The sequence below is a fragment of the Lissotriton vulgaris genome, chromosome 11, assembly GCF_964263255.1.
Source record: "Lissotriton vulgaris chromosome 11, aLisVul1.2, whole genome shotgun sequence".
Classification (NCBI taxonomy): domain Eukaryota; kingdom Metazoa; phylum Chordata; class Amphibia; order Caudata; family Salamandridae; genus Lissotriton; species Lissotriton vulgaris.
Genome location: NC_141699.1, coordinates 740,907,077 through 740,934,528, shown reverse-complemented (window position 1 = coordinate 740,934,528; position 27,452 = coordinate 740,907,077). Strand labels below are relative to the sequence as shown.

Here is a 27,452-nt window from a genome sequence, read left to right as displayed (position 1 = left end):
TGCGTTAGCGTGCTATACAATGTTTCTTTTGTTGTGGTCTAGTGTGGAGTCCATGGCTGAACACGAATGTTGCCTTGAAGCGCATTTCTAAAAATACTGTAGGAAATAACCGAACCCGCCCCCAATGACCACAGGGTGGGCCAGGAAAGCATAGGATGCAGTGGGGGGGCTTCTTCAGGGGTGGCCCAGGTTAAAAATATACTTCCTCTGAACAGCTCAAACTTTCCAGATCTACTCTTTCTTTGTCCCTCCCCTGCTGTACACCAAGCCTGCTCCCCCCCTTTACAGAGGGCGGGAATGTAAACTGACCAACCTTGAGAGGATATAAACTGAGTTTGGGTATCAGTGATCACCTGTCCTTCTGCTAATCACTTAATCACTGACCAGGAATGAAGCTCCTCTTTTTCCTCATGTTGGGTGCCTGTGTCTTGGATGGCCAGGTGGAAGGTGAGTGCGGAGCGGCGGGCGGAATGGCTTTTATTATAAAGAATCTTTAACTCATCAATATATGCTTGGCAACTCTCTTTATCATGCGCAGGCTTGCTACATTGTTTGTCAGAATATCATATGCAAAAATATTGTCTACATATTGAGTACTAAATATCGTTTACAATAATGCCACATCCTTCTGTGTAGATTTTCTACTGGTATTAATATTAGGATACAAATATATATTCTAAAATGCTATCATATTCTAGCATATGCATACTATGTTTTAAATTTTAATTAATCTAAAACACATTATAGAGAAAATTAGATATAAATTACATTACTAATAAATAGTTACTTTGATTGAATATTTATTTCGCAAATTGTAATAGTTTTAAATATTAATGAATTAATTTACATTTAATTGTAATTCACACTCCCCTGAACCCTAGAAAACCTATTACTACCCCTATACGCTACACATCCCTGAACCTTAAAAAACACTTAGTCCCCTATACTCACCAGTCCCTGAAGCCTAACAACCCATTATACCACTATACACTATACATCGCTCAACCAACCAATTACTACCTATGTACACTACACATCCATGACATCTAAGAAACTCTTACTACTCCTATACATTGCCAATCCCCCAACCGTAAAAGCCTCTTACTACTTCTATAAGCTACCCATCTCACAACCCCCAAAACTCCCTACTACCCCTATACACTACCCATTTCTGAACCCTAAAAGCTATTTAATACCCATAGGCATTACCCATCCCTGATCCTTAAACCCCAATACTGTCTCTATATACTACTCAATGCTGAGCCCTAAAAACTGTTTACCATCCCTAGGCACTACCCATCCCTGAATCCTAAAACCCCTTACTACTCCATAAACTACCCATCCCTAAACTATAAAAAATCCCTTACTTCTTCTATAGACTACCCACTCCTGGACCTTAAAAACACTTACTATCCAAATACACTAGCCATCCCAAAACCTACCAAAAACCCTTACTTTCCTTATGCACTACCATACCTGAACCCTAAACACTCCTTACCAGCTCAATACACTACTCATCCCTAAACCCTAAAACATACTCTTCTATATTTAATACAGCTAAAACCATTAACTGATAGTTAATTTAAACCTTCTTAATATTAAGTATTCATGATTTACGATTTATTTACATCAAATAACTTAATATTAAATTATGTTGACCTAATAATTACTTGTGTACTATTTTAATCTTAAAAAATGTAATGTATACATACATATTATTTATTAAAATTATATTAATTTTACTTCAATGAATTATATTTAATATACATTTAAATGACCTTTATTGTTGCAAGGGTTCTTTACAATATATGGGTATGTCGTAAAATATCCTTCTATGCGACTGATCTATATTCCACGATCCCAGCCCTATTCGGCAATCAAGTTCAACGTACTGGACTCTAAACCAAGCAAGTCCTACTATGCACCAAACTCCCACCTAAAACATTAATTGTGATACACAGTTATTAAATCCGTCATCATGTTTGAGGGTGGACTTTTTATTTTAATTCTACCGTTTATTTAATTAGGTTCCTCATTATAATGGTAGGTTTTTAAAGCTCTGATGATCTTTTTAATCAAATTGGAGACCCTCCATCAAATGTTTCAAGATAAGAACCATGAACAGTGATTAAATGTTTTCCCTCACTGAATTCCCAGGGCCACTTGTTTTTGTAGTTAAAAACGTAGGGGGCATATTCACAAGCCTGTTGCACCTATTTGAGCTGCAGTTGCGTCACTTTTTTTGATGTAACGGCAGCACAAACAATGCGGCCAATTTACAACGTGGCGCATCTAGGGAGATGTTTCAAGTTGTAAAGCCCTGCGTCACATTCTACCTGCTTCAGGTATAATGTATGCAGGGTGAGCATTCCCACGCCGGAACGCCTCGTAAAAGTGACACAGTGAAATCTACAAGATTTCACTTCACCACTTTTAGGACCCCACTGTGTCAAAACCTTACACCTGCTTGAAGCAGGCGTAAAGAGTGATGCAGTAGAGTAAGTACAGGCGTCAAAATACATTGCTGGAGTTGCGTCATGCTTGCGACACAACTCCAGCAATGCGTGACTTTTGGGTCAACAGATGCATCCGAAATTTCGGACGAATCTGTCAATCCTTGCGCCATGGTTCGCTGTATTGTAAATACGGCGCATCCATGATGGCGCAAGGGTATCGTAGGCTGGTGCAGGGAAACTGACGCATCGCTACAGATGAGTCAGTTTCTTGTAAATCTGCCCCTAGATATTGTCATCTATGTTAAAACAAAACAACAACAAAAGTTTTCTTTTCTCCGAGGAATGAGCCTTGACATTCCCTGTGCGGTGTGTTTGACAGGGTGCAGGCAAAATGTAGTGGTTGTGTGTTCATGAAACAGCCGGAGGGGCAGTTTGTTCTCAAATATCTCTTGAAAGCAGCACTGTCTGACAAAGGACAGAATACCATTCAGACTTTATGAATGGAACAGTGACATGCATAACAAAACATCTCACGCAAATCCTTGATACACGTTGCTGGCCCAGGTAACCTGAATTCTGATCTCTAAATTGGGTGAAGAGGTCTTGGATTAAATAATTCCATCAGACTCATTGGCCAGAGGGAGGCCGCTGAGGGCTGGGAGGTGAAGAGGTGTAAACACCAAGGGGCAGATTTATGTTGCCTGACACATCTCTGCAAATCGGCAGAGATGCGCCAGGAAAGATACGGCACGCAAGTTTATCCTTGCGCCACCCATGATGCGCCGCATTTACAATGCGGCGCACCATGGCGCAGGAATAAACAGATGAGTGTTGCATATAGGGCGTGAAGTTGGCGCAGTGCTGAAGTTGTGTTGCGTGTGGCACGCAACTCCAGCACTATTCCAACTTGCCCTATCTCTAACGTGGTGCGTCAAGCCTTACGCCTGCTTCAAGCAGGCGCAGGGTTTTGACGCATCAGCGTTGGAAAAGTGACTCAGTGAAATCTTGTAGATTTCACTGAGTCACTTTTCAGGGGCATTCCTGTGACGGAACGCCCCACCCTGCGTGGAAACGCCCACATGAAACCTGACGCAGGTTTCATGTGGCGCAGGACCTAACACCGTGACGCATCTCCATAGATGCGTCATGATGTAAGTATGTCGCAACGTGGAGCAGGGTTTACCCCGCAGCTGCATCACAGAAGTGACGCAACGGCGGCGCAAAAGTGCCGCAAGTCCGACATAAATCTTCCCTCAAGTGGCAGAACTATGCCTGAATAGGCCACAGGCCATCCTCAGTATCACTCCGGCTGTATTTGACGTCGGTGGAATGTTTCCTTCCACTCCCAGTAGACTTCCGGCTTCCACTGTATTTCCAGTCCACTTTACTTCCGGCTTCCACATGAACAGTTCCAAACCATTCATTGTGCATGGTATTCAAGAACAATTTCGGGGATGCCGACAACCCAGAAATTCCTGAGCTAAAGAGTCCCCCTAACAGTTCCATCTTTCTTATTGTTGCTAATGTGGCCTGAAAAAATAAACTTTTGTAAAACAATCCGCCACCATCACAATTCTCAAAAAGAGTTGGCGCTCCTGCAATGAGAATAAGAGCACTGGTGTCTTTTTCATCTGATTTACCGTCGGTGCAGTTTTTGGCAGAGTAACACAGGACCCTGCAGTCTCTGTGGGGCCCAGCATTTCAAGGGGCCCCACTAAATCCGAGGCCAATGGATATGTGTGAGATAAGGGACACTCGGGGGACACTCGTGACACTGTGCAGGAAGACCCCATCATTTTCTGTGATGCCACTAATCCTTTGAATAATGTATCAGTTTATAACATTGCCAGTACCCTAACATTTAAAAGCTGTTTTCCACAATGTTGTAAGGTTCAAGCAGCTTGTGACAGACAGAATGCTCGCTTGTCTGCTGCACAGACCTCTGTGGTTGTCAAACGGTTACAGATTCAGACACTGGCGGCGACACGCAGTGCTTTAAAGTCATTTACAACAACTAGAGTCTTGAAATAATTCCCTCTGTGGTTTATGACACAGTTGTGGCCAATGCCTTGCGTGGAAACAGTTCTGCAAGCTGCAGAGTTGTGTTTTCATGTCTTCCGTTGCGTGCTGCCAGGACCCTTTGTTACTGGAGACTTTCTGCAGAAAGGCTTGGTGGTGGTAGGGCGAGTGTACCGTTGAAGCATGCAATCGTCCCTTCATGCAGGGAATAAGGTATGCTTGTAGTGGTGTGGTTTGTCAGGCAGCCCGTCGCTATTAGTTCAAAGCCAGAGTGAAGCGAGGACACAAACGTGGTTTGAAGCGAGGGCATAAATGTGGTTTGAAAGTGTGATTTCAATAAAGATATGGGAGGGGGGGATTGGCTATGTAATTAAGGGCGTGGCTTTAAACACATAAGCTAAAAATCGGTGCTTAGCATTCATTGTGTGCCGCCAGACTTGTATTTTGCTGTTTCTGTCTCTGCATCCAGATATATGATACAACAAGTAACACCATACCTATAACTGCAATTATGGCTCATATATAATATTGGAAAAGCTTTCACTTAACATAACAGGTGTATTTGTAAAGCGCACGATTACCAGTAGGCTTGGCGCTGAATAACAGATGTTTATGTTACCCAACTCAATGGTACTCATTTTATCAACCGCAGATGGATGAAAGGCTGAGTGGACCCGCTGGGATTTGAACCTGTGACCATGAGTTCGAACACAGGCCCCTGCAATGGGCGCATTACTCCACTGAGCCACCAGACCCGGCTGGTGGCTCCCCGACAATGTTCCTGCTCCTGAGGTTCAAAAAGAGAAGGGAAATCCAGAGAGAAAATGACTCTCTTTAAAGGATTTCCCTTCTCCTACAATGCTCACCCGTAATGATGTCATGTCGTAACTTCTCCACCAGTGAGAAGTGAGCAGTGTGAGCATGCACACAGCGATGTGCTTACTGTCATTGCAGTCAGTAAAAAAACAGACCGCCTGTGGCAGGGCACAAAACAGAGCCCTGTAGAGACCCGTTTTGAGGCCCCCTTGGAAAAACTGACACCCGACCCACCTAAAGCCCTGCCACTCTCCACGTACAAGCCACACAGAAGGAGAGAAATGTGCTCCACAAGATCGTGCCCTGAAGCAGATGGATACTCTCCACAAATCCAGTGTATTGAAGTCAAAAAAGTGTTCTCATTGAAGCAGGCTAGTGATCGCCACAAAAACGCTTACTGAAAGAGAGAAGTGCTGTGAGAAGTTGGCCTGGTATATACTGTCCACTAATTAAAGTGGGCGCCCTGTACCAGTCCAAACAAACCTTATGGTGATTTAATAGGTCAAAGATAACCTTAGAAAGATATCCAAGTAGTAGCTGTGGAGAGCAGCCTTCAGGCTTAGCCTTGAAGGAATGTTAAGCAGCTTGTTTTACCAGAATGCAACCTTATAGTAGTGGTTAAATGAAAGGAGAACCACACAGTAGTTATAAAAATGAGTATTTATGAATATAACACACTCTAAGCATGATAAAGTATCTACTACATGCATATAATCACAAAGCACACAATACTATAGAACAGAAACAATAGAAAATAGCAGTAATACACAGTGAGCTCCAGGGGGAGACCAGGCCATTTACCAAAATAGTGGTATAAGAATCACAACTCGATTCAAGACAGTGTCTATAGGATGTAGAATAACTGGGACCCCAAGGAACCACCCAAGGTGAGTAAGTAGTTACCCCACGGAGGACGGGTGCAGTGTGGGAACACATCCGCGTACGCCGTACAATTCTATGGAAGAGTCACGGTTGCAGTTTTAATGTTTAAAGACCCTTCTAAATAGATGTCGTAGAAACCCAGTAGAACTTAGGAATTTGGGGAGTCACCTAACCCATGGATACCATAGTACCAGAGTTACCTATCCAAGGGAAGCCAGGTGCATAGGTCTGAAGTGGCGTCGGAAATCGCAGTCGATCTCTATGGAGGACTTCGAAGGAGAGCAACTGCTGGGAAGATGAAAAATATCCAATGGAATCCAATGATGGATTCTTGCTGAAAAGTACCTGAAAGCAGAGGGGCAGAGTCTGGGGCATTCAGGAGTGACCAGGGACTCGGTATACGAATACCCACAGATGTTGGGTGCATCACGTTTGTTGAGGGGGTTCTTGACTTTGCAGCCATAGGGACCAGGAGACGTTGAGCACAACCAGGAGCTGGATCGAAGCTGTACCATGAAGGATGTCGAGTGCTGAGTGGTCAGTGTGCAACTCGAGCACCAACAAGCCTTGGCAGCAGCAACCCATGAAGAAAGTCAAGAACGATTTCCGTTCGGACCAGCAAGGTCTAGGAGACTCACCAAACACAGGGGAGTCAGGGGGTGCCTAGACCAACCAAGGGAGCCCAAGAAAAGCATTTCTGACCCTCAAGAGAACCCACAAGCTGGAGGCACAGTAGTTGCAAGGGGACTTTGAGCAGTTTCACAAAGCAGTAGCCCACGGAGTACTCGGTGTGAGGAGGCCGGAGATCTTCATAGGTAATGGTGCCGGAGGTTGGGGCTACACAGAGCCCAGAGCACTTGTTTTGAAAATGCCAGCAAACATATGCACTTGCAAAAGGACGCAGTGCACAGGGGTACGGGTATTGCAGCCCCCACAAGGAATTCTGACCTCAAACCTGGTGAGAAAGTGGCTTGGGCCTCGAGGGACTTGGAAACCAATGTTGCTGGAGTCTGCGGAGTCCGTAGGAGCTCAGGAGCAGCAGACTGGTCAATCATGATGTTGTGCCTATGGTTGCAGGGGAGTTACTCCTTCACTCTAAGGGAGATATCTTCAGTTGTCCTTGATGCTCCACAGGTCCAGCATGGAGCCGGTATCGTGCACAGGCACAGACAATGCTTTTGACAGAGTGGGAGACAAAGTCGGCCCCAAAAGAAGTCCAGTAAAGTCCTGAGTGTCCAGACGGTTGGAGTTCAGTCGTTTCTGGTTCAGAATCTTGTCCAAGTCGAATCTAGGGTCCTACAGCCGGGTAAGCCCTTTTGTACCCACAGGTCAGGGTTGGACAGATTCAGGAGACCCTCCCAGGGGAGAGTCAGGACAATGGAGCAGTTACTCCCATTTCCTTTGTCAAGTTTTGTTCCAGAGCAGGAGCCAATGGCTCCCAGGACTGGTTTGAACTGGACTATGCACTGGGACATCAAATGTGCCCCTCATGCAGACTTTCGGTCACTGGCAAGCGCACCCACCCAGGTCTAATACACTAAATCCTGCCTGGGAGGTGGTCACACCTCTCTGTGAAAGGATTCCTATTGTTTTGCCTTCCCCTGCTCGAGCTTGGCTCAGCAACAGGAGGGCAGAAATGTGTCTTTGGTCGGAAGCAACCATTTTGTGCTGCCTGGGACAAGAATGATGGTACCAGGAACACCAGGGACCTCACAAAGCTTGTTTCTGAGGGGTGGAATCATACCTCCCACACTGGTTACTCCCACACTGGACACCAAATACAAAAGGGTTACTTTCAGCCGTTTTAGAGTTGGTAATCACACAGTCGCAGAATGCCACTTTATATGGAATAGGACACGTTTCAACGCAAACATTTACAACACAAGCTGGTTTGGATGAGAGGCAGCATATAAAGAACAGAAACAGGTGTAAGCATTTAATGACACAATATAGTCAGATGCTGTTTTTCCTCTTTTATTTCCAGCTGTGCAAAGTACGCAGATGACGAAACCAGCCAACGCATTTCACTCAAAAATGGGCTTCTTCAGGGCAAAGAAAAATGTTGGCTATGAAATAATCCTTCACAAGTGGTCAAAAACATACAGTGAGAATTGTTATTTCTGAGTAGAGAATAACACAGCTCTCAAGTAGATGGGGGATTCTCACTGAGCAACCCCGAATCCCATAGCAGCCGCAACGTGTCAATGAAGCCGTGTCCAGAGGCCGTCTTTCAGGCAGTAGAGTTCAGCACCTTTTTACAACGCATGCCTTTACAACGTGGTTTTTACTTCGCAACATCCGTTTCAACGCATGATTTTACTACGCATTCCATCACAATGCATTTTTAGAAACTACATTTACAACACATTCCATTACAACACACATCATTACAATGCATACCATTACAACACATAATACTTTTAGGGCAACAGTAGGTTAAGTGTTGGATAGAGTAGGGGTAAAAATTGCTATTCTCACTCAAGTGAGTGCAACAGTAGGGTTCGTGTTGGATAGTGTAGGGGTAAAATTTACTATTCCCACTCCAGTGAGTGCAACAGTAGGGTAAGTGTTGGATAGTGTAGGATTCAAAATTACTATTCCCACTCCAGGGGGTGCAACAGTAGGGTAAGTGTTGGATAGTGTAGGAGAAAAAATTACTATTCCCCATTACTTACCTTATAATGCGTTGTAATGACATGTGTTGTAGTGACATGCGTTGTAATGCCATGCGTTGTAGGGACATGCATTGTAATGGCTGCGTTGTAATGGCCATGTGATGGAAAGGCAGTTGCGTTGTAAATGTATTGCATTGTAATGACTGTGTTGTAATAGTTGTTTCCCCTCTATATGTCGTAAATGGCTGTAGCACTAACAACCCGGGAGAATGGAATCCGTAGGCTGCAGGGGTGTCCTGCTTATGCAGTGGCACCCTCTCACTTAGAACTAAGCACCCTGCCTTCAGGATTGCCAAGGCCTGCTATAGGGTGACTTATCGATTTTAGGTGTAGTAACCCTTAAATATAGTAAACCTATATCTCAAGTAAGTGGTGTCTGCACCAACTTCCACAGGCTGCAATGGCAGGCCTGTAGGTTCCATTTTGCATGGCCTCTCATGGGTGGCATATTACATGCTTCAGCGCAGGAGAAACCTCTGGGGTAGCTATGCCCTGGGTACATGGGTACCATATACTAGGGACTGACAACAGTACCCCAGTATCCAATCTGGAGTGTACCTAAGTACATGACAACAGTTTAGGGAGAAAGCAAATAGACTGGGGTCCTGATTAGCAGGATAGTCAAAACAGTATACCATAAAGCAAAAAGTGGGGATAACCATGAGAAGCAGGTCTTACTTTACTACACAACCCCCCCCTCCCCCAAACGTAAGGAGATGAGACTAACCTTGCCCAGTTGAGTCTTCATTTTCTATGTGGAAATATCTGGAGAGTCCATCTGCAATGGCATGGTTACTCCCAGGTCTATGTTCCAGTGTATGTCCATCCCCTGAAGGGAAATGGACCGCCTCAAATGTTTTGGGTTTTCACCCTCCATCTGTTTTAGCCATGGGAGGGGCTTATGGTCTGTCTGAACAATGAAGTGAGTGCCAATCAAGTATGGCCTGAGCTTCTTCAGGGCCAATACCAAGGTAAAGGCTTCCCTTTCTATAGCTGACCAACTTTTCTATCTGGGGGGTCAACCTTCTGCTAAAAAAGCTACTGGTTGATCATGACACTCTGCATTAAGTTGTGACAACACAACCCCTACCCCCAACTCAGATGCATCTGTTTGGACAATAAATTGCTTGGAGTAGTCAGGCAGTACTCTGCAGAATGGAAGCAATGCATATGGCCTGTTTTAGATCATCAAATGCCTTCTGACAGCTAACTGTCCACAGAACTTTCTCGGGCATTCTTTCAGATGTGAGATCATTCAAGGGAGTCCCTATAGATCTGTATCCTTTAACAGTTCTCCTGTAATATCCAGTCAGGCCCAAGAAAGCTCTGACCTGAGTCTGGGTAGTTGGAGCAACCTAGTCCACGATGGCCTGAATTTTGCTCTGTAACAGTTGAACCTGGCCTCCACTCACAATGTGGCCCAGGTACAGAACCTTGCTTTGTCCTATCTGGGACTTCGTAGCCTTGATAGTGAGGCCTGCTCTCTGCAGAGCCTCCATTAAATGTTTCAGGTTGATCAGGTGATCCTTCAAGGTGGAGCTAAAGACAGCTGTATCATCAAGATAAGCTGCCAGACCTGTAAGGACTTTATTCACCAGCCTTTGAAATGTGGCAGGTGCATTCTTCAAACCAAAGGGCATCATAATAAGTTTATAATGCCCACTAGGGGCTGAAAATGCTGTTTTGGGTTTGGCATCCTCAGCTAGTCTGATTTGCCAATAGCAAACACAAGGAGATGATGGATGGAGCGCTGAAACTTTTCAGGCACTCAGTCCCAGACACCAGTGGTGGCTGGTGGAATTTGAAAGTGGTGGGTCGTAAGGCAATGCATCTATTTTTGGGCATGAGCTAATCAAACAAGCCTAACGCTTATGGAGTACGGGTGTTCTTCCCCCAAGAAACATTTTTAAATATGGTGTATTTTGGTGCAATGTTGGTGCCCTATTTCTTTCTACATCTTGTGGATGCCCTTCCTTGCAACTCCTCACTCCCCATCCCCCAAACACTCTATGGACCCACTCAGCTGTAAGCAAAACCACTTTTACTTTTGCCTTTACAAAATGTTGACAACTTTGTGCCTCCTTCACATATATTCACACCTTATAACAACTGGAATACGTGACCATTGCTCTGTGCACCCTGCAGCGAGGCCAAGCATTTTGGACACCTTCCTGACCCACTGACAGACACATGAGAAACTTGCACTGCCTTCAGCCTCAACAGCTGAAGTGAGAGAGAGGAGGAGAGGAATAACTGAAATTACAACAAAGTGGTAGATTCTACAGATAGAGGGGTGAGAAGGACAATTGTACACCAGCCTGGGGTCAATGGTGGCGGGGGAGTGGGTATACAAGGGACAAATGCACTGAACAAAGAGCCCACTTTGAAGCCGGAATTTGTTCCTGCTCCAAAGACTTTCTGTTTCCAGATGGTTACTTTAATCTTTCAGTTAGCAATTCATATTTATAATTTTTATATTATTCTAGATGAGTGGGTAACTGATAATAGTGGTGACCGTTCAGTGATGTCACTACTGGGCTCTCTCTTTTAGTTAGGGATGGGGCTCTCCCTGGTTTTTATGAGGGAGTCGAGGAGAGAAGGCACACAGAGGCCTCAGAAAAGCCCACAATGATGAATTGCGGGTGTTTAGCATTTCTGGGTGGGCAGTTATACATTTCTTCTTACTTCACATGAATACGATGTGCACACAGACAGGTAGTGACTACAGGACACTGCTTCTCTTGTGCCTGTGCTTTACATTGTATTGCACTCACGTTCACAAAGGGTTTTGCACACTCAGAGACATACCAAATGCATTACAAACAGGCTAGCACACTCGTGGTGAGGGTGTGATTGTTATTAAGACCGCAAAGTATTTAGCGCGCTGACTTTTTGTATGAACACAACTCAGTGTCATAGACATACTGTGGTATTAAGTGACACACTCTGTCCTCATGGAGAGCTTCCCTATAAATTCCTTAAATTGGTAACCCAGGGTTACCACTCATTCGCCTTTAAATTGGAAATTACAGTGTTTCTCCAAATGTTGCAACAAACTGTGGGTCACAAGAGTGTCCAGTGTAGGGCATATATGCAGCTGACTATTCTAAAGCAAGGCAAAGATCACTTACCCAAACAACTTTGTCTGGCTGGTTTCCAAAGCGGAGGTCAAGCACCAGAAGTCCTTTCTTGTACTCATGTTGGCAGTTGCTGACATGCTCTCTAACTGAATTGCTGTAAGCATAATACACGAGGCGCCGAAGCATGCACAGTGTATTCTGTTTAGAGCATGCAGCACATGACCCTGACTCTCTGACATCAGGCCCTCTGGCTGTAACTCCTCCCTTACCAAACTTGTCACCCTTTGACAATTTGAGAAAGGGAGGTGAGGTGATAGGCAGCTTGAAATAATTGACAAGCAGCCCAGGGTAGTACAGGGCTGATACAACAGACGCCCTGGGCTGCTCAAAAACATGATGCTGCATCACGTCATTACTGGGCGGGCCTCGGGGACCCGAAGTATTGTATGCCGGGGCGGGGACCATGTCAGCCTGAGGACCACTGAAAACTCAAAGCATAGCTGGCACAGGCGCTACGCATGTGCATCAGAGAAAAAAATGACCTAACTGTCTAATATTCGTTTCAGGAGCGTCACTCTAGAAAGGCAAAATCACACCAATATATTGAAAATATTGATGATTTGGTTTTTACAATGATCATTCATAAGGCCTGTAAAATGGCTGGGGTGCAGCCCCTCCGCCCCCCACAAGGAACCGCCACTGCCAGACACAGATCTGGGTTAAATCCATCATCGTTCTTTAGCTCACTTCGCCACCCCAGTTCAGACACAGCTATATGCAAATCAGTCTTGAGTCTCACCCAGTGTCTCATGGGAACAGTTCAGATCGAACTGCCAAGCCATGTCTTCCCTGGACCTGTAACAAGCATCCTGGGACTGGTTTTGGGCTAACAGCCCTCATCAGCCAGGCTAGCTTGAATCCAGTGGTGAAGTGAGCAAGGACCCACGTCTGGGCATACCCTGCCAACTTAGGGGAACAAAGCAAACACAAGGATGTGATGGACGGAGCACTGAAACTTTTCAGACACTCACCCCCAGTCACAGATCTTGGTTGGATCCATCATTGTTCTTTAGTTCACTTCATCTCCCAGTTAAGACACAGCTGTATTCAAATCAGTCTTGACCCTGTGCGTCATGGGAACAGTCCAACAGAACTGCCAAGCAATGTCTTCCCTGGACCAGAAACAAGCATCCTGGGACTGGTTTTGGGCTAACAGCCCTAATTCGCCAGGCTAGCTTGAATCCAGTGGCAAAGTGAGCAAGGGACCCACGTCTGGGCATACCCTGCCAACTTAGGGCAAACAAAGCAAACACAAGGAGATGATGGAAGGAGCGCTGAAACTTTTCAGACACTCACCCACAGTCACAGATCTGGGTTGAGTCCATCACCAGGGGGGAAGGTACCTTCCAGAGCTGGCAGCAGTGTTTCTTTAAAAGGGCTGTCTCCAGAGGAGTTGGAGGACAGATAAAGAAATAGGCTGCATGAGAGGGAGCTTGGTTAGCTCAGGGTGGGGAAGGAGAGTGACATTGAGAAGAATAAATTGGAGTTAGAGATGCAGAAATTGGCCATGGAGGAAATCAAGATGCTCTTGGAGCATTAAAAAGGTTTGAGGGAGCTGAATTTGAAAGCAAAAAGTATAGAGTCCAATCCCCATAGTGGCAGTGCACCATCAGTTCCTAGAGAAGGGAGGGTGTACATCCCCAAGGAGGTAATTAAGGACTTTGTGAAGAGTGAAGACATTGGGCAGTGGTTTAAGGCCTATGAGGTAGCAGTGAGGTCCCATAGACCTCATTGCTACCTCATGAGGGAGCAATGAGGTCTGACTCATTGCTCCCTGAGGGAGACTGGGGAGCGGGGTTGTTGCGCCGCTTTGTCACAGAAGGGAGGGAAACTTTGCTACCATTACCCACAGAGGATCAGATGTCCTAAGCCAACTTGAAGGAAGACTTAATCAGGAGGTACGGGCTGACCCCAGAGTTGTACAGACAGAAACTTAGGAATTGTAAAAATAGTAGTCAAGCACCTGGGTGGAGTAAGTTTCCTATTTTTGCAAAGCACTTGATGGTTGGGTGAAGGGTAGCAAGGTAAATGATTTGCAGGGGCTCTATAATTTGGTTGCAAGGCAGCACTTGTCTAGTAGTTATTTTCCAGACCTACGCCAGCATTTGATTGAAAGTAATCTGACTGACCCCAGTAAGCTTGCTGTGGAAGTTGACCCCTGGGTCAGTACCAGGGTCCACAATGGTTATGTGGGAGAATCCCTGCCAAAAGTTGGGCAGGGTGCTCAGCAGAAGAGTGAGGCGGAGAAGGGTAAACAAAAGGAGTATCAAAAAGGGCCCAAAAGTAATCACCAAGGGAAGGCTTCCCAGCCTCCCACTGAGGAGAAGCCATGGGTCCCTACAGGTAAACCTGGTCAGGAGCGCCCCAGGACATGTTTTGCTTGTGGTCCGGTGGGCCACTTCATAGAGGATCCTAGGTGTCCCAAGAAAGCCACCCTGCACCCACTGGTGCACCCCCCGGGGAAATTGCTAGTGTAGCTTTGGTGGAGGAGCCGGTCCTGCAGAAATGACCCTGGGCTCTTTAGTGAGAATGTTCGAAGAGCTCATCTGCCTGATAACACTAAGAAGCACAGGCAGTGGGTCACCATCAATGGCCTTAGTGTGGAAGCTCTAAGAGACACTATAGAGCCAGTGTGACAGCTGTCAGCAGTTGGCTAGTGTCTGAAGAGCAGGTGGTCCCCAACACATTCTACCCAGTAGTTGCAACTGGCAACTCTGAGTGCCTCTGCAAATTGTCACAGGTTCACTTTGAGTGGGGGGATGTCTCAGGTACCATGAGAGGAGCTGTGAGGACAGCCATGCCTGTTGACTGTCTGCTAGGCAACGATTTGGAGAGTTCCCCTTGGGAAAAGGTGGAACTGAATTTTCATTTAGAGATGCTAGGTCTGCCTGAGTGGGCATATGTGACAACTTGGTCTATGGCAGCCGGTAAGGTCAATTAAGAGAACCTGGAGCCTGAAACAGTGGCCCAGGTTCCTGCCAGGAAGAGATGAGGCAGAGGGTGCGGGAAACCATCCCCTGAAGTTACCATGGTCCAGAAGGAGGAGATGGCTTGGAACCTACAGGGAAACAAGTGGCCAAACTGGGGCACCTGCCTGAGCTGACCCATTGGCAGCACGAATGGGGCCCCACCACAGAGGAATTCTGCCAGGAGCAGCAGAAATGCCCTTCTCTGGTTGGTTTGTGGCAGCAGGCAACAAACCAGGTAGCAGGTGATCAGTCTGGATCACATTGGAGAATGGTCACCTGTATAGTGAGACTAAGGTTGCTGAGCCTGGATCAGCTCATGTGCTGGTGGTACCCCAGTGCTTCAGAGCCCTTCTATTGGGTCTGGCTCATGATGTGCCATTGGCAGGGCATTTGGGGCAAGGCAAGACCTTTGAAAGGCTTGTCACCCACTTTTACTTCCCTCTCTGGACGGTGACAGTCCCCATGGTGGATAGTGCATTGATGGGGATTTTATCCCATGTGGGATTCCCCAGAGAGGTGGTGTCTACTAATTTCATATCCAAGTGTATGATGTCCCTGTGGCAGGAGTGCGGTGTTACCTACAAGTTCATTACTCCTTAGCACCCCCAAGGTAATCGGCTGGTTGAGAAATTCAACCGGACCCTGAAGATCATGATTATGAGTGTTGGTGAACCCATGAGGCGTAAATGGGACGTCCTCTTGCCAAGCCTTTTATTTACTTACAGAGAAGTACTGCAGAAGTCCTTAGGGTTCAGTCCCACTGAACTCATGTATGGGCATCCTGTACGAGGACCTCTGAGTCCTTCACTTCTCATGAAAGAAGGCTGGGAGAAAGCTCCCAGTAAACCTCCTTAGGATGTATATAGCTACATGCTGGCCTTCAGGAACCAGATTATGTGCTTCAGACAACTCGCTCAGGAGAATTTGGAAGCCAGCCAGGAGGAGATGAAACGGTGGTATGATCAGAATGCCACTCTGATCGAGTTTCAGCCTGGTTAGAGAGTGTGGGTCATGGTCCCAGTGGAGCCTTGTGCGTTCCAAGACAAGTGGACTGGGACATTTGAGGTGGTGGAGCGCAAGAGTAAAGTCACCTATCTGGTGGACTTGCAGTCTCCAAGGAAGCCTTTGCGGGTTCTACATGTGAAGTGCCTTAAGCCCCACTTGGAGAGTTCCGAAGTGGGCATGCTCCTGGTGACATATGCTGGAAAGGAAGAGAAAACTGAAACACTTCCTAACCTCCTGACTGCCGAAGAACATGATGTGTCAGTGGACGGTGTAACCCTCTCCCCAGGCCTGACCTCTGAACAGCAGAATGACTGACGCCACTTGTTGGGACAGTTTGCTGATCTGTTCTTCCTGACCCCCAGTGTCATTCAGTGATGTGTCCATGATGTTGACACTGGGGGGAATCCTCCTGTGAAACACAAAATTTACAAAGTGACTGACAGGATCAAGGATTACATCAAGGAGGAGGTCTCCAAGATGTTGGCGCTAGGGGTGATTGAGCCCTCAATCAGCCCTTGGGCCAGCCCAGTGGTCTTGCCCCCAAAGGATGTTGCACCCAGTGCCACGCCTGAACTCCGGTTCTGTGTGGATTACCAAGGGCTCAATTAAATCACCAGGACTGATTCACACCTCATCCCCAGAACTCATGAACTCATAGTTTGGTTGGGAGCTGCCAAGTACCTCAGTACGTTTGACTTAACGTCTGGCTACTGGCAGATTGCCTTAACTGATGTGGCAAATGAGTGGTCAGCATTCTCAACACCAGAGGGGCACTACCAGTTCTGGGTGATGCCCTTTGGGTTGAAGAATGCCCCTGCCACCTTTCAGAGGTTGGTCAACAAGGTACTGGCTGGACAGGAGGATTTCAGTGTTGCCTACCTGGATGACATCGCAGTGTTCAGTGCCACTTGGGAGGAACATCTACACCACATCTGGGAAGTGTTGAAGGCTCTCCAGAGAGCAGACCTCATGATCAAAGCAAGCAAGAGCCAGATCGGGCAGGGTTCAGTGGTGTACTTAGGACACCAGGTGGGAAGCAACCATGTGGCACCACTACAGCCTAAGTTTGACACCATTCTGGCTTGGGAACCCCCCAAGACCCAGACAGTGGTCAGAGCCTTTTTAGGCCTCACCGGATATTACAGGAGATTTGTCAATGTGTATGGCACCATTGTTGCCCCCTTAACAGAGCTGACCCCCAGGAAGCAGCCGAGGAAGGTGAACTGGACTGACGCCTGCTAACAAGCTGTTGATGCCCTGAAATCTGCCAAGTGCTCAAGGCACCCAACTTCTCACAGGAATTCGTGGTGCAGACAGATGCTTCAGAGCATGGTGTGGGTGCTGTGCTCTCACAGCTAAATGAGGAGGGCCTAGACCAACCTGTAGCCTTCATTAGAAGGAGGTTACTTCCACTGGAAAAGAGGTGGAGTGCGTTTGAGCGTGAGGCTTTTGCTGTTGTCTAGGCGCTGAAGAATCTGAGGCCCTACTTATTTGGGACTCACTTCCGGATTCAGACCGACCACGGCCCCCTCAGATGTTTGATGCAGATGAGGGGTGAGAACCCAAAGTTGTTGAGGTGGTCCATTTCCCTACAGGGGATGGACTTCACTGTGGAACACTACCCTGGTACAGAACTCGACAATGCTGACATTCTGACCAGATTTTTCCGCCTTAGTGAAGAAAACTCCCAAGAGGGTGGGTAGTTCTCCTCACATTTCAGCTGGAGGGGATACTTGTTAGACCTGGCACCATTGGCATGGGATTCCCCTTTATTTGTGCCTCTGCCTCCTTTGTTTTTCCTGTGTGTTGGACTTCATTTTTGCTGGTCTAGATGCTGTAGGCACTTTGCCACTGTTTTTTTGTGCCATAGTGCAAGTGCACCCTTTGTAAATTATTGTGATGGATTAGTGATTCAATGGTTAGCATATTTGATTTACTAGTCATTTGCTCGCACAGTGCACTGTGTGTGCCCAGGGCTTGAAAATCAAATGCTGCTAAGTGGGACTGCAGCACTGATTTTACCACCCAAATCAGCAGCCTATAAATGTGACTCAGATCTGCCACTGCAGTATCTGTGTGCAGTCTAGTACTGACATGTCGATTTGACAAGCTCACCCACTTGCCAGGCCCTACACGTCCCTTTTTTTACATGTTACTCACCCCTACAGTGGGCTTAAGGAACACCTGTGAGCAGGGTGCAGTGGATGTAAAAGGTAGGACATGCCCTGGTGTGTGTGCGGCATGTCCTGATAGAGAAATACTGCCAAATTTAGTTTTTCACTTTTGCAAGGCTACCTGTTCCGAAAGGATAGAATGGAGAGATTGCTTATAACATCTTTTGAACATAACTACCCGAGGGAACAAGGTAGGAAATTATAGTTTAGTATGCCTGAACTCAGAATGTTAAAATTCATCTTTTAGTGGAGGTGATTTTTACATTCTGTGGTTGAAAATACCACTTTTAGAAAGTAGATATGTTCTTGCTTAGCAATCCAGTGGGCCTCTGCTAGGATGTGTATTGACTGTCTGGCTTTGGAGTGACAGGGGCTGGGGATGAGCAGTGGCTCCAGAGAGTCCCGATGAGTCAGGGCTGGGCTGAATAGACCTGGGCTGCATTTAGAATAGGGGGAGATTTCCTTTCAGTTCAGTTCAAAAGTCTTTATTTCGAATGTCAATTCATAAAAGACAATGCATAGAAAAACACCAATTATTTGATAAAACCATAATAGTAATCATCATCTAAAAATTTACCTCATTTTAAAAAGATATTAAACAATTTAATCAATTTAATAGACAGTTTAATAAAGACTTCTAGTTATAAAAACATCCACTGTATAAGATATATAGGCATTTAAGAAACATTGGGGTATCTAGTTCGAATAATCCAGGCCCAGCCTAGATACTTGGCCACACCAACCACCACCATCTCTGATGTATTAGAGCGAAATATCCTCAAGGCTTCTAGAAACCCTTTAATTTCAAGATTATTACATATGGGTTTGAGCCATTTCAGCCGCGGAACGCGGTAGGATGGGCATGCAAAGAAAAAATGACCCAAACTTTCCGGGTGATTAGGGCACCAAGGACAGGTAGAATTTGTATTCCCAAGCCATTTCCCGGCAAAAGAATTGACTGGGAGTGATCCGACACGGAACTGATGGTATAATTTCCGGTCGAGGGTTTTAGTGATCACATCCCAGTAAGACTCTAAAGAAGGGGTCAGTTTGTGTACCAAAAAGTGCCCAGTTAGGTTAGAAGCATCCGACTGGGCCACTGCTAGATGTTTTATCGTGGCCCAGTATAGATCCTTGAAGTCCTGTTTAGAGGGAAAAAGGGAATCCTCCGGGTTGGACCAGAGGTGGTTGAGACCCATCTCATCCAGCACAGCTTTTACTTCCCTTAACCAAGGGATTTGGGAGGCCCCCCACAATAACCTAACTTCATCCAGTTCCTTGGCAAATAGGCTAAGCTCTGGAGTAGTCCAGAGCCGTCGCCATAGAGCCACCAGACGTAAACAAGCCTTTCAAATTAATGAGGCTGGTCTGCCTGACACAGTGCTGTCCCCACCTCCTGCCAGGAAGCTGCACCAGAGAGGACAGAACTGGTTTTGACTGAGCACAGGTCTTCTCCCCATTGCTGTATAAAAAGAGGGGCTCAGAGCCTAGACTTTTAGATTACTTCTAGGAAATCAAGAGGACTCTTTTCCAACGGGACGAGCTGGAGAATCTGGAGGAGTAGTACTGCCCCTTTGCTGTGTGCTGTCTGGGGTTGGCCTGCAGTGGCTGTTTCTGCCAAGGAAAGGAGAAGGACTTTGCTGTTTGCTGTGTCCCCTGCTTGAGGAAAATCTCCAAGGGCTTGAAGTGGAGCTTGCCCCCTGTTCACGAGGTCTCAGTAACAACAAAGGCCTCACCAAGCTTCTGGGCACCGTATCTGGAACCGCTGGTTTCAGTTGCCATAGAGGAAAAGGGTAACTGACTTGGTCACTGAATCCGTTGCAGGATTTCATGTCCTGAAGGTACCGTAGAGAGCACCACCTTGTTTCGCAAAGCAACCCTGAACTCACCAATTCCATCAACGAGCTGCTGCTCGCACTACGTCCTGTGGGCATAGCACTACACACAGTTTCGCTACACGCTGCACTCACGTCATCAACTCCGTTGCTGCCCGACTTGAATATCAACCGGCTTCGTCGTCGCACCGTGACCTGCCAGCACTGCATCAAGCACAATCTCACCCTGCAACTCAAGCTTTGATCTCACTGACTCCACTGCCAGCACTGAGCCGTGAGGACACGACACACAGCAACATTTCCATCTCACCTCGCAACTGCGATGGTTGCCCCGACCGACCTGCATCACCATATTGGCCACAACAACAGAAGGTGCTGTCTCCGAGTCTGTCGAGAGTATTGTATGTTGGATTTTTGTTGTTTTTGGTCTTGTTGGTTTAGATAAAGATTACTTATTTTTATTAAGTGAAGTGGTGTCCATTGTAGTGTTTTCACTGTGTTACTGTATGCATGCACAAATGCTTTACACACTGCCTCTGAGATAAGCTTGTCTGCTTGTCCCAACGAGCCAAGGGGGTGCGCAGGGGTTATTTTAGAAGTGTATCCCCCCTACACTGACTAGGAAGATGGGTCCCTACTTGGACAAAGGTGCCAACTAGAGACTCCATTTCTAACAATAAAGTTATTTATTACACATTTTAATGGTGGTGTCTAATAAATTGAATCCACTTTGATTCAATATCAATGGTTATCTCATTTTAAGAGGACACAGAATATTAAATAGCCATGTTCTATTGGTCACTCCAGGATTGTCATCAGTGTCATCACCTTTTTCAACTTTAACCTAGAAGGCAATGACCTTCGTACAGGGATCTAGAGTGCATTCTTATCAAGCTCTCACCTTCCTTTCCCTTCTCTTTCAGCAGGCATCGGAGGCCAAATCGTACGGAGAACTACCTGCAAAAAGTTGGTGGACAAAAAGCAAATCCCTGCCAGAAACATTCAAAGCTATAAGGTGCTAAACAATTCAACAAAAGAAGTGATGTAAGTAATTTACACTAGGCTGCAAATGCTAGATGGTAACATCAGGGGTAATCTGAGTTGGAGGGACTGGATGGCTCGCCAGGCCTGGAACTGGGCCTAACAGATGTGTGTGGTGGATTTAATAATGCCTTAGGTCAGTATGTTTATTTTAGTTTTTGGCATTGGTATGAATAGCTTAACATGCAACTCTAAGTCTATTTCGGTGCTGTGATAACATTAGTGTGCACACTTTGGACGGTGGAGTTCTAAACACTTGCAAGCCAGAGTGTGATTGGAGACCTGTGGATTGCGGGCACTAATCTGTTCCACATAAAGGCCCACAAACCAGGACTGAGAAACCAGTAATTTTGTGGGACAGCCTCCAGTTCATCAGGAGAGCACTGCACGTAATGGGGCTGGCCTTTTTTGAGGAAAGTCCTGTGCTGATGAATTTACAGACGGAAGTTTTTCTGAACAGGTAGGATAATAGGGCTCTAAGCGGAGAAGCAGATTACAGAAATAGAAATAACTGTGTTTCCATCTGCATCAACTTCTAGGAGCTTTAGAAAGGTACACCTGTCCAGTTGGAAACTGTGGATTAAATAAGCAACTTTCGGACCCAGTTATAGGACTTTCAATCCCTAGCCAAGATTTCCAAACCTGAAGTTGAGGTCTCCATGCTCTCGTTTCCATAAAACTAAGGAGGGCGTGGTTATCCACCAAAAATTCTTTTGGATCCAACAGTTTATTATCTTCAGAAATGGGCGAGTACTCACTTCACAACCTGCAAGTTTGGGAGAGAGTCACCTTAACCAAATCAGGCTTCTTCATAAGGGTTCTAAGAGTGTTCGAAAACGGAGCTATTGTACTGAGGAATATATGGTAAGATTTCAAGGTATTTGAGCTACTCAAGAGAGGTTTGGGAAACTCCATCAGTGCAATACAATGCCTTCCAGTAATAACTGAAGACACTTTTCAGGTCATGGCAAATGCTGGAGATAGAAATGCTGTAACACGCCTAAAATTGCTTGTTTTGCTCTGTACAATTAGAAGCTCTTACAGCCAGAAAGCGCCTCTCGATTAACAGCTTGTTGGAAAACTTAACTCTTTGGGTCTTGTCGAAGTGTATCCATCTTATTGATCAGTGCTGAAGAATGCAGACGTTTAGATGGAACAATAGGTGAAGGGCGAACAAATGATTGGAAGAGATCAATAAAGAGTGAATAAAAGAATGAATAGAAAAACGAGAAACAGGGGGAGACAAGAAGGATGGGGAATGTTCGAGGAGACAAAAAGAGAGTGAAAGAGATGGGATGAAGAGCACAGTTGGAGCAAATACAATGAAGGAAAGCCTATACGGTAGATACCATTTTCTAGAAATTAAATGGAGGGTGAAGGAGTGATTGACAGGGAAGAGAGGTGTTGAAAATAAATGTGGAATGGAAAGCCGATAAAAACACGTTAGTAAAGGATGGGAAGAATTCAGAAGAACATAGTAAAATGAGAAATTTAATGAAGAGTTGTAAGGAAGTAGTGAATAGAGTGAAGAGAAAAACACTGATTTAGAAGGTCAGAGAAAGGACGAAAATAGAGTTTGAGATGAATTGACAAATTGGTAGAAAATCATTGACAATGAAGGATTAATCTTGATTTGGGAATTATGAAATGTGATAGACTTCGAGAAGGTAACAATGATGAATGGAAGGTGAAGCGTAAATAAAATGACAGAGAACCAGGAATGAATAAAACCTGAAGTAGAGCAATCCAGAAAAAATCAGAAGATGAAAGACTAGGAAAACGTGTCAGATAAATAGTGGCGATTGAAGGGTGAAGTGGGGAGTAAAATAATCAGCTGGACAGATAAGTATGCTAGAGGAATAGTGGAAAGGTGGCTAGAAAATAAGACTACAAAGCATGGCTTATCCTATCACCAGTGCAGGAAGCAAAGGCTTTTTCAAAATGATAATTAAGTGAAGAACACTGCCTTTGAGAGCCTTCTGCAGGAACTCCGCCCTTCCAAATGCAAAGCTTTTCTTGAGACCCAGCTGTTTAGGTCGAGCTGGCGTTGGAGCGCGAAGCGCTCCCGCCAGGGAGTTCTATAGTCACCGTGTTAACTGGCAAGGGAGATAGAGCTGTGCACGAGCAGCTACTGGCCTGTGCACGAGCCGATTCAGCTCTGTGAACGCGCACGTCTCCGGAAGACGTGCTGCGCCTGAGCCGCCTCCCGCTTGTTCATCCCACTCAGAGCCCTACCTATGTAGTAATCCGGAACCAAAAAACCTTTAAAATGACCAGGCCTTCGTAGGCACACAAGTAAGAATGTCAAAAAATAATTAAAAATGCCAAACTGCAATCTTTATCTTTTCCGCTAGATGGTGCAGTTTCACTGATCATATGTATTGCACATGTTATGATCAACTAAGGAATTTACAAGTATTGCGGCCCTGGCAAAATAAAAACGGTGATGCTGCGGCGTGACGTTGTTTAAGTCTCACGCTTCACCTTTGCACTCATTATAGGTAGGTATGTGTCTTTACAGCGGAACACGGGGCAGATAATTCACTGTGCGCCATCGGCTGTCAGATTTGCTTTAGTTTGGCAGAAGGCTCTGTAGGGATATTTGTACCAATCACAAAACAAGCATTTGCAATACAATAGGTCTTGCATTATTATTGTTTCAGCTATTGGTGTTGCATTATTTAGCAATGCCAATAGCTCAAACTTAAATAATGCGAGACCTATTGCATTGCAAATGCTTGTTTTGTAATTGTCTTTGATTGTTGCAGGTTATAGGAATGCAAGGCCGATAGACATTTCACACTCTACATACATGCAATTGTCAATATCATCAAACTTGTAAGAAATGTTAGAGTAACCAAGAAAGTGTGGAGACCGAAGGATGAGGAAAAAGAGAGTGCTAGAGGTTTTATGAAGGATGTGGAACGATTTTAAGTGATGCAGGCGAGTGTGAAGGAATTTATGGTAGATCTGAAGAGAAAATCCAGAAAAGAGTGTGACTGAGACAGTGGAATAGCTGCTGTTGGGATGGAATGATGCGTTCCAAATGATTTTGCAGATCGGTACCAAAAGCAAGGCATAAGTATGAGAAGTGCGATGGATAAACGGTTCACAGTAGAAGATGAGGGATATAGAAGAGTTATTTGATTGGCAAGTTTGGAAAATGAGTCACAGAGAAGAAGCAGGGGGCGCAAAATGGTGAATGATGATGTTGAAACGGAGGAAGGGTTTGTAAAAAGATATCACTGAGTGAACCAAGAGTAGACAAGGTAAAAGATAACCTAGTTCAGCGATTAACAACATTTTACAAATTATTTGCTGCCAAGAAGGCTTACTGAGCTGAGGTTTCATACAAGAATATACAAACTGAGGCTTACTCAGTCCTACAACACAAGGTTCGTTCACCGCCCTTGAACAAGTAGAGATTTTCTGCCCAGGGTTTGTGGTTCCAGATAGAACTATTAGTGAAAAAGCTCAAAGTTAGGACAAGAGAGAAATAGAAAACAGATTGGTTAAAAAAATCCTTAAGGCAGATAATGAAACACAACCCACTAAACTCAGATACATATCAAGGTTTGAAACAGGTTCAGATCGTAAAAATTGCACTAGTGTCAATGTAGTTTTGCAGAGTCACTTTCAAAGATGTTTGGACTGTGAGACTAGCGCAACATTTTGTTTTTGTACAAGCGATTCACGTGATCTTATAATTAAGGCTTCAGAGTTTCCGTTTTTGCAGATTTTTACAGATAAATACAGACAGAAAACAATGTGTTTCCTGTCTGTATTTATTTTTAAAAGCAGAGGAAAAACTGAAAATGGTGCTTCTTGTGAGTTAAAAATCAGGATGAGATTTCCTTAACCCTTGCATGCTGATGACGGCCCCTGTCCGTCATGCACCGCGGTGCTCGTGTGCTGATGACGGCTGGGGGCGTCATGAACCCCCCCACTTGCGATTTTGCCGCACAGGCCAAGAAACGCGGCCGCATGCAAGGGGTTAAATACAGGCATATGTTAACATATATTTGTAGTATCATGCTAGTGAGTGTAGTTTTTTTATATATGCTGCGGCTTAATCTGCTAAAACGTGACAATCATCCATGTATGAGTGCACGTCCAAAAGGTAAATAAACAAGGAAATGTACCATTTTACAGCTCCATTTATTCACAAAACCAGCCGCAGCTGTTGCAGGTAAGAGCGGTAGGGCGGTGGGGCCAGGTGAGGGGGGATTTCAAGAGACGACCACGAGGGAAAATTAAATAAATAATTAATTTCCCTCATGGTCGTCTCTAGATATCCACCCTCACCTGGCCCCACCGGCCCACCGCTCTTACCTGCAGCGGCCGCGGCTGCTCAAAACACAACATAAATGCCAAGAAGATGACCAAACAATAAATAAGGATAAATACAGATGAAAATGTTAAAAAACAGAAATACCATAAAACCGGGAGCAGCACTTATAATGTTGGCAAATATTTGCACTTTCCTTGGTGAGGTGTACGTCATTCTGCCTAAAGTCATATTTTGACCAATGGGAGCAGTTGAGGACTTTAACAAAATGTACAGGGCCTTTACAAGCTTTTCACCTAAATCGTTTGTGCAGGTTATTTTAAAATGTTGTGACATTCTATGGTGCAATATAACCTTTATTAGACCATTGGAATGTTGGCGCTTCTGGCTTATAATGGCTGGTATAAGCCCGGAGCTCCAACATTCCAATGTTTCTTTGTTCACAGCTCTGGCTGTGAACAAAGGATTCAGGGAGCCTGGGGGGATTTCAATCCCCTTGCGCTCCCTAAAGGCTTTGTTTTATGTGTTAGAACATTCTGCCCTCTATTGGCAGAATGTTCTAATAGCCTTATAGCCCTTCGTAGCAGGGCTATATCGGCTGTTAAAGTCCTGCTGCCTCTCCTTCGGCTCGGGCCTTTAACGCTGCAACGTGCCTTTAATAGCGGTATAGCCCGCTACAGCGGGCTGTAAGGCTATAATAATACCTCTGTAGGTTTCAGCCTCATATACTTTTTATTTTTACAGAAAAGCTGATTACGTGTTTTTTTCTCCCCCCTCAGATTAACCCTAAAGGACGGCAGAAAATCGTGTGAGGATCCCAATCTTGACTGGGTAAAGAAAGTAATGGCGCAAGTGGATAAACGAGAAAGACAGAAAAAAAGAAGGGGCTCTAAGAAACCCAGAAATAAATCCAAGAAAAATTAAATACCCCTTTATTCATTAGAAGCAGATGCAATGTGCTTGTGCTTTACTATCCTTTTCCAAAGCTGCTGTCCAAGTCGTTCCGAATTTTCCAATCCACATCAGGCTGCTGAGTCAAAAACCTGTTACAATGATACAGTGAGGTGTTTAATCATGACGCCATATCCGGGTCAAAAACTCCAAAAGTGGAAATTAAAACAAAACATGATCTGATCATTGCTTGATTTACGCTGGTGGTTGGCACCTGTACTCGTTGGGGACTGGGACTTAATTTTCATCCTCAAGATTTGGCCCAGAGCAAAAAGAAGACAGAATAAGGGGAATGAAGGAAGAACAGAGAGACATGACAGTAGTGATGAAGTGAAAAAAACAGGGATGATGAAAAACTACAAAGAAGAGGCTGGGAGAGGAGGGTGGCTGAGAAAAGAAGCATAAGGTGGAAACAAAAAGTAGGAGGCATTTGGTTTTGGGCAATCCCGGAATATGGCAGCTCCTGAGACATTTCCTGTGCAAATGTACCCACTTTAATTGATCCTATATCTACTAGTGCTCCTCAGTACCATGAGCTCTTGAAAAACAGAGCGGTGGTCTTGGAGTTGAACTCAGTACAGAGCAGAAGCTCAGTGTTAAAGCTTGTGATTCATTGGTACAAAGTCCTGAAGAAGAAGCATTTAATTTAATCAGTCAGAGGACGATGCATTCTTGGTTTTGTTATTTTGTTTACATTAAAAAATCTTTATTTCACAAGACGGTGTCTTCGACTAATTCACAAATTCTAAACTAGTATGTATAAAACTGAAAAAATACTAACCCAACAAAAAAAGTAACAAAAACATTGCTTGAACAGCATTCAAGATTAGAATCAAAGTTTTTTTATTATTATTCACATATGGACATTCTGTTCTAATGTTTACTGTTCTGATGTTCCTAGCAGTTAACATGCTGAATCAAGAGGGATGATAGTACATAAATACTACTGTGGTCAAAGACCTGTTTGGTAGGCTTGAGAAGCATCAAGAACATGGTGGTTACACATCTTTGATAAGGTTTTAATTCAGAAGGCTTTAGTCCAAGTGAAGACTGATATTAGTAGGGTGTTATTTAGTGTTGTAACCTTTTCATGAGGAGTCCTTGAACGTGTCAAACTCGACTTGGAGTGGTGGTCCTTTCGGGGTTACGTGAGCCCCAGTCCATGTCAGTAAGACTTCTGTTCAGTCGACTAACCCCATAT

General features: G+C 45.1%; 1 protein-coding gene across 2 annotated transcripts; it reads left to right on the top strand.

The window, feature by feature from the left end:
• Nucleotides 1-265: 265 nt before the first annotated feature.
• On the top strand, nucleotides 266-26,968 carry LOC147683422 (cytokine SCM-1 beta-like). 2 transcript variants are annotated; one of them, XM_086944842.1, is made up of 3 exons: nucleotides 266-447; nucleotides 20,895-21,015; nucleotides 26,080-26,968. In XM_086944842.1, the coding sequence occupies exons 1-3, from the start codon at nucleotides 390-392 to the stop codon at nucleotides 26,222-26,224; spliced, it is 324 nt and encodes a 107-aa protein (XP_086800968.1). In that variant the 5' UTR covers nucleotides 266-389; the 3' UTR covers nucleotides 26,225-26,968. The 2 variants fall into 2 exon arrangements, with proteins under 2 accessions (XP_086800968.1, XP_086800969.1); XM_086944843.1 differs by having other exon boundaries at nucleotides 309-447; nucleotides 20,898-21,015.
• The last annotated feature ends 484 nt before the right edge of the window (nucleotides 26,969-27,452 follow it).

Bases quoted from the DNA above. Each gene is read 5' to 3' on its own strand.
- LOC147683422 (XM_086944842.1), top strand. From the start codon at position 390: ATGAAGCTCCTCTTTTTCCTCATGTTGGGTGCCTGTGTCTTGGATGGC. The intron at 448-20,894 runs GTGAGTGCGGAG...CTTCTCTTTCAG, and splicing joins CTTGGATGGCCAGGTGGAAG to CAGGCATCGGAGGCCAAATC. The intron at 21,016-26,079 runs GTAAGTAATTTA...CTCCCCCCTCAG, and splicing joins AATTCAACAAAAGAAGTGAT to ATTAACCCTAAAGGACGGCA.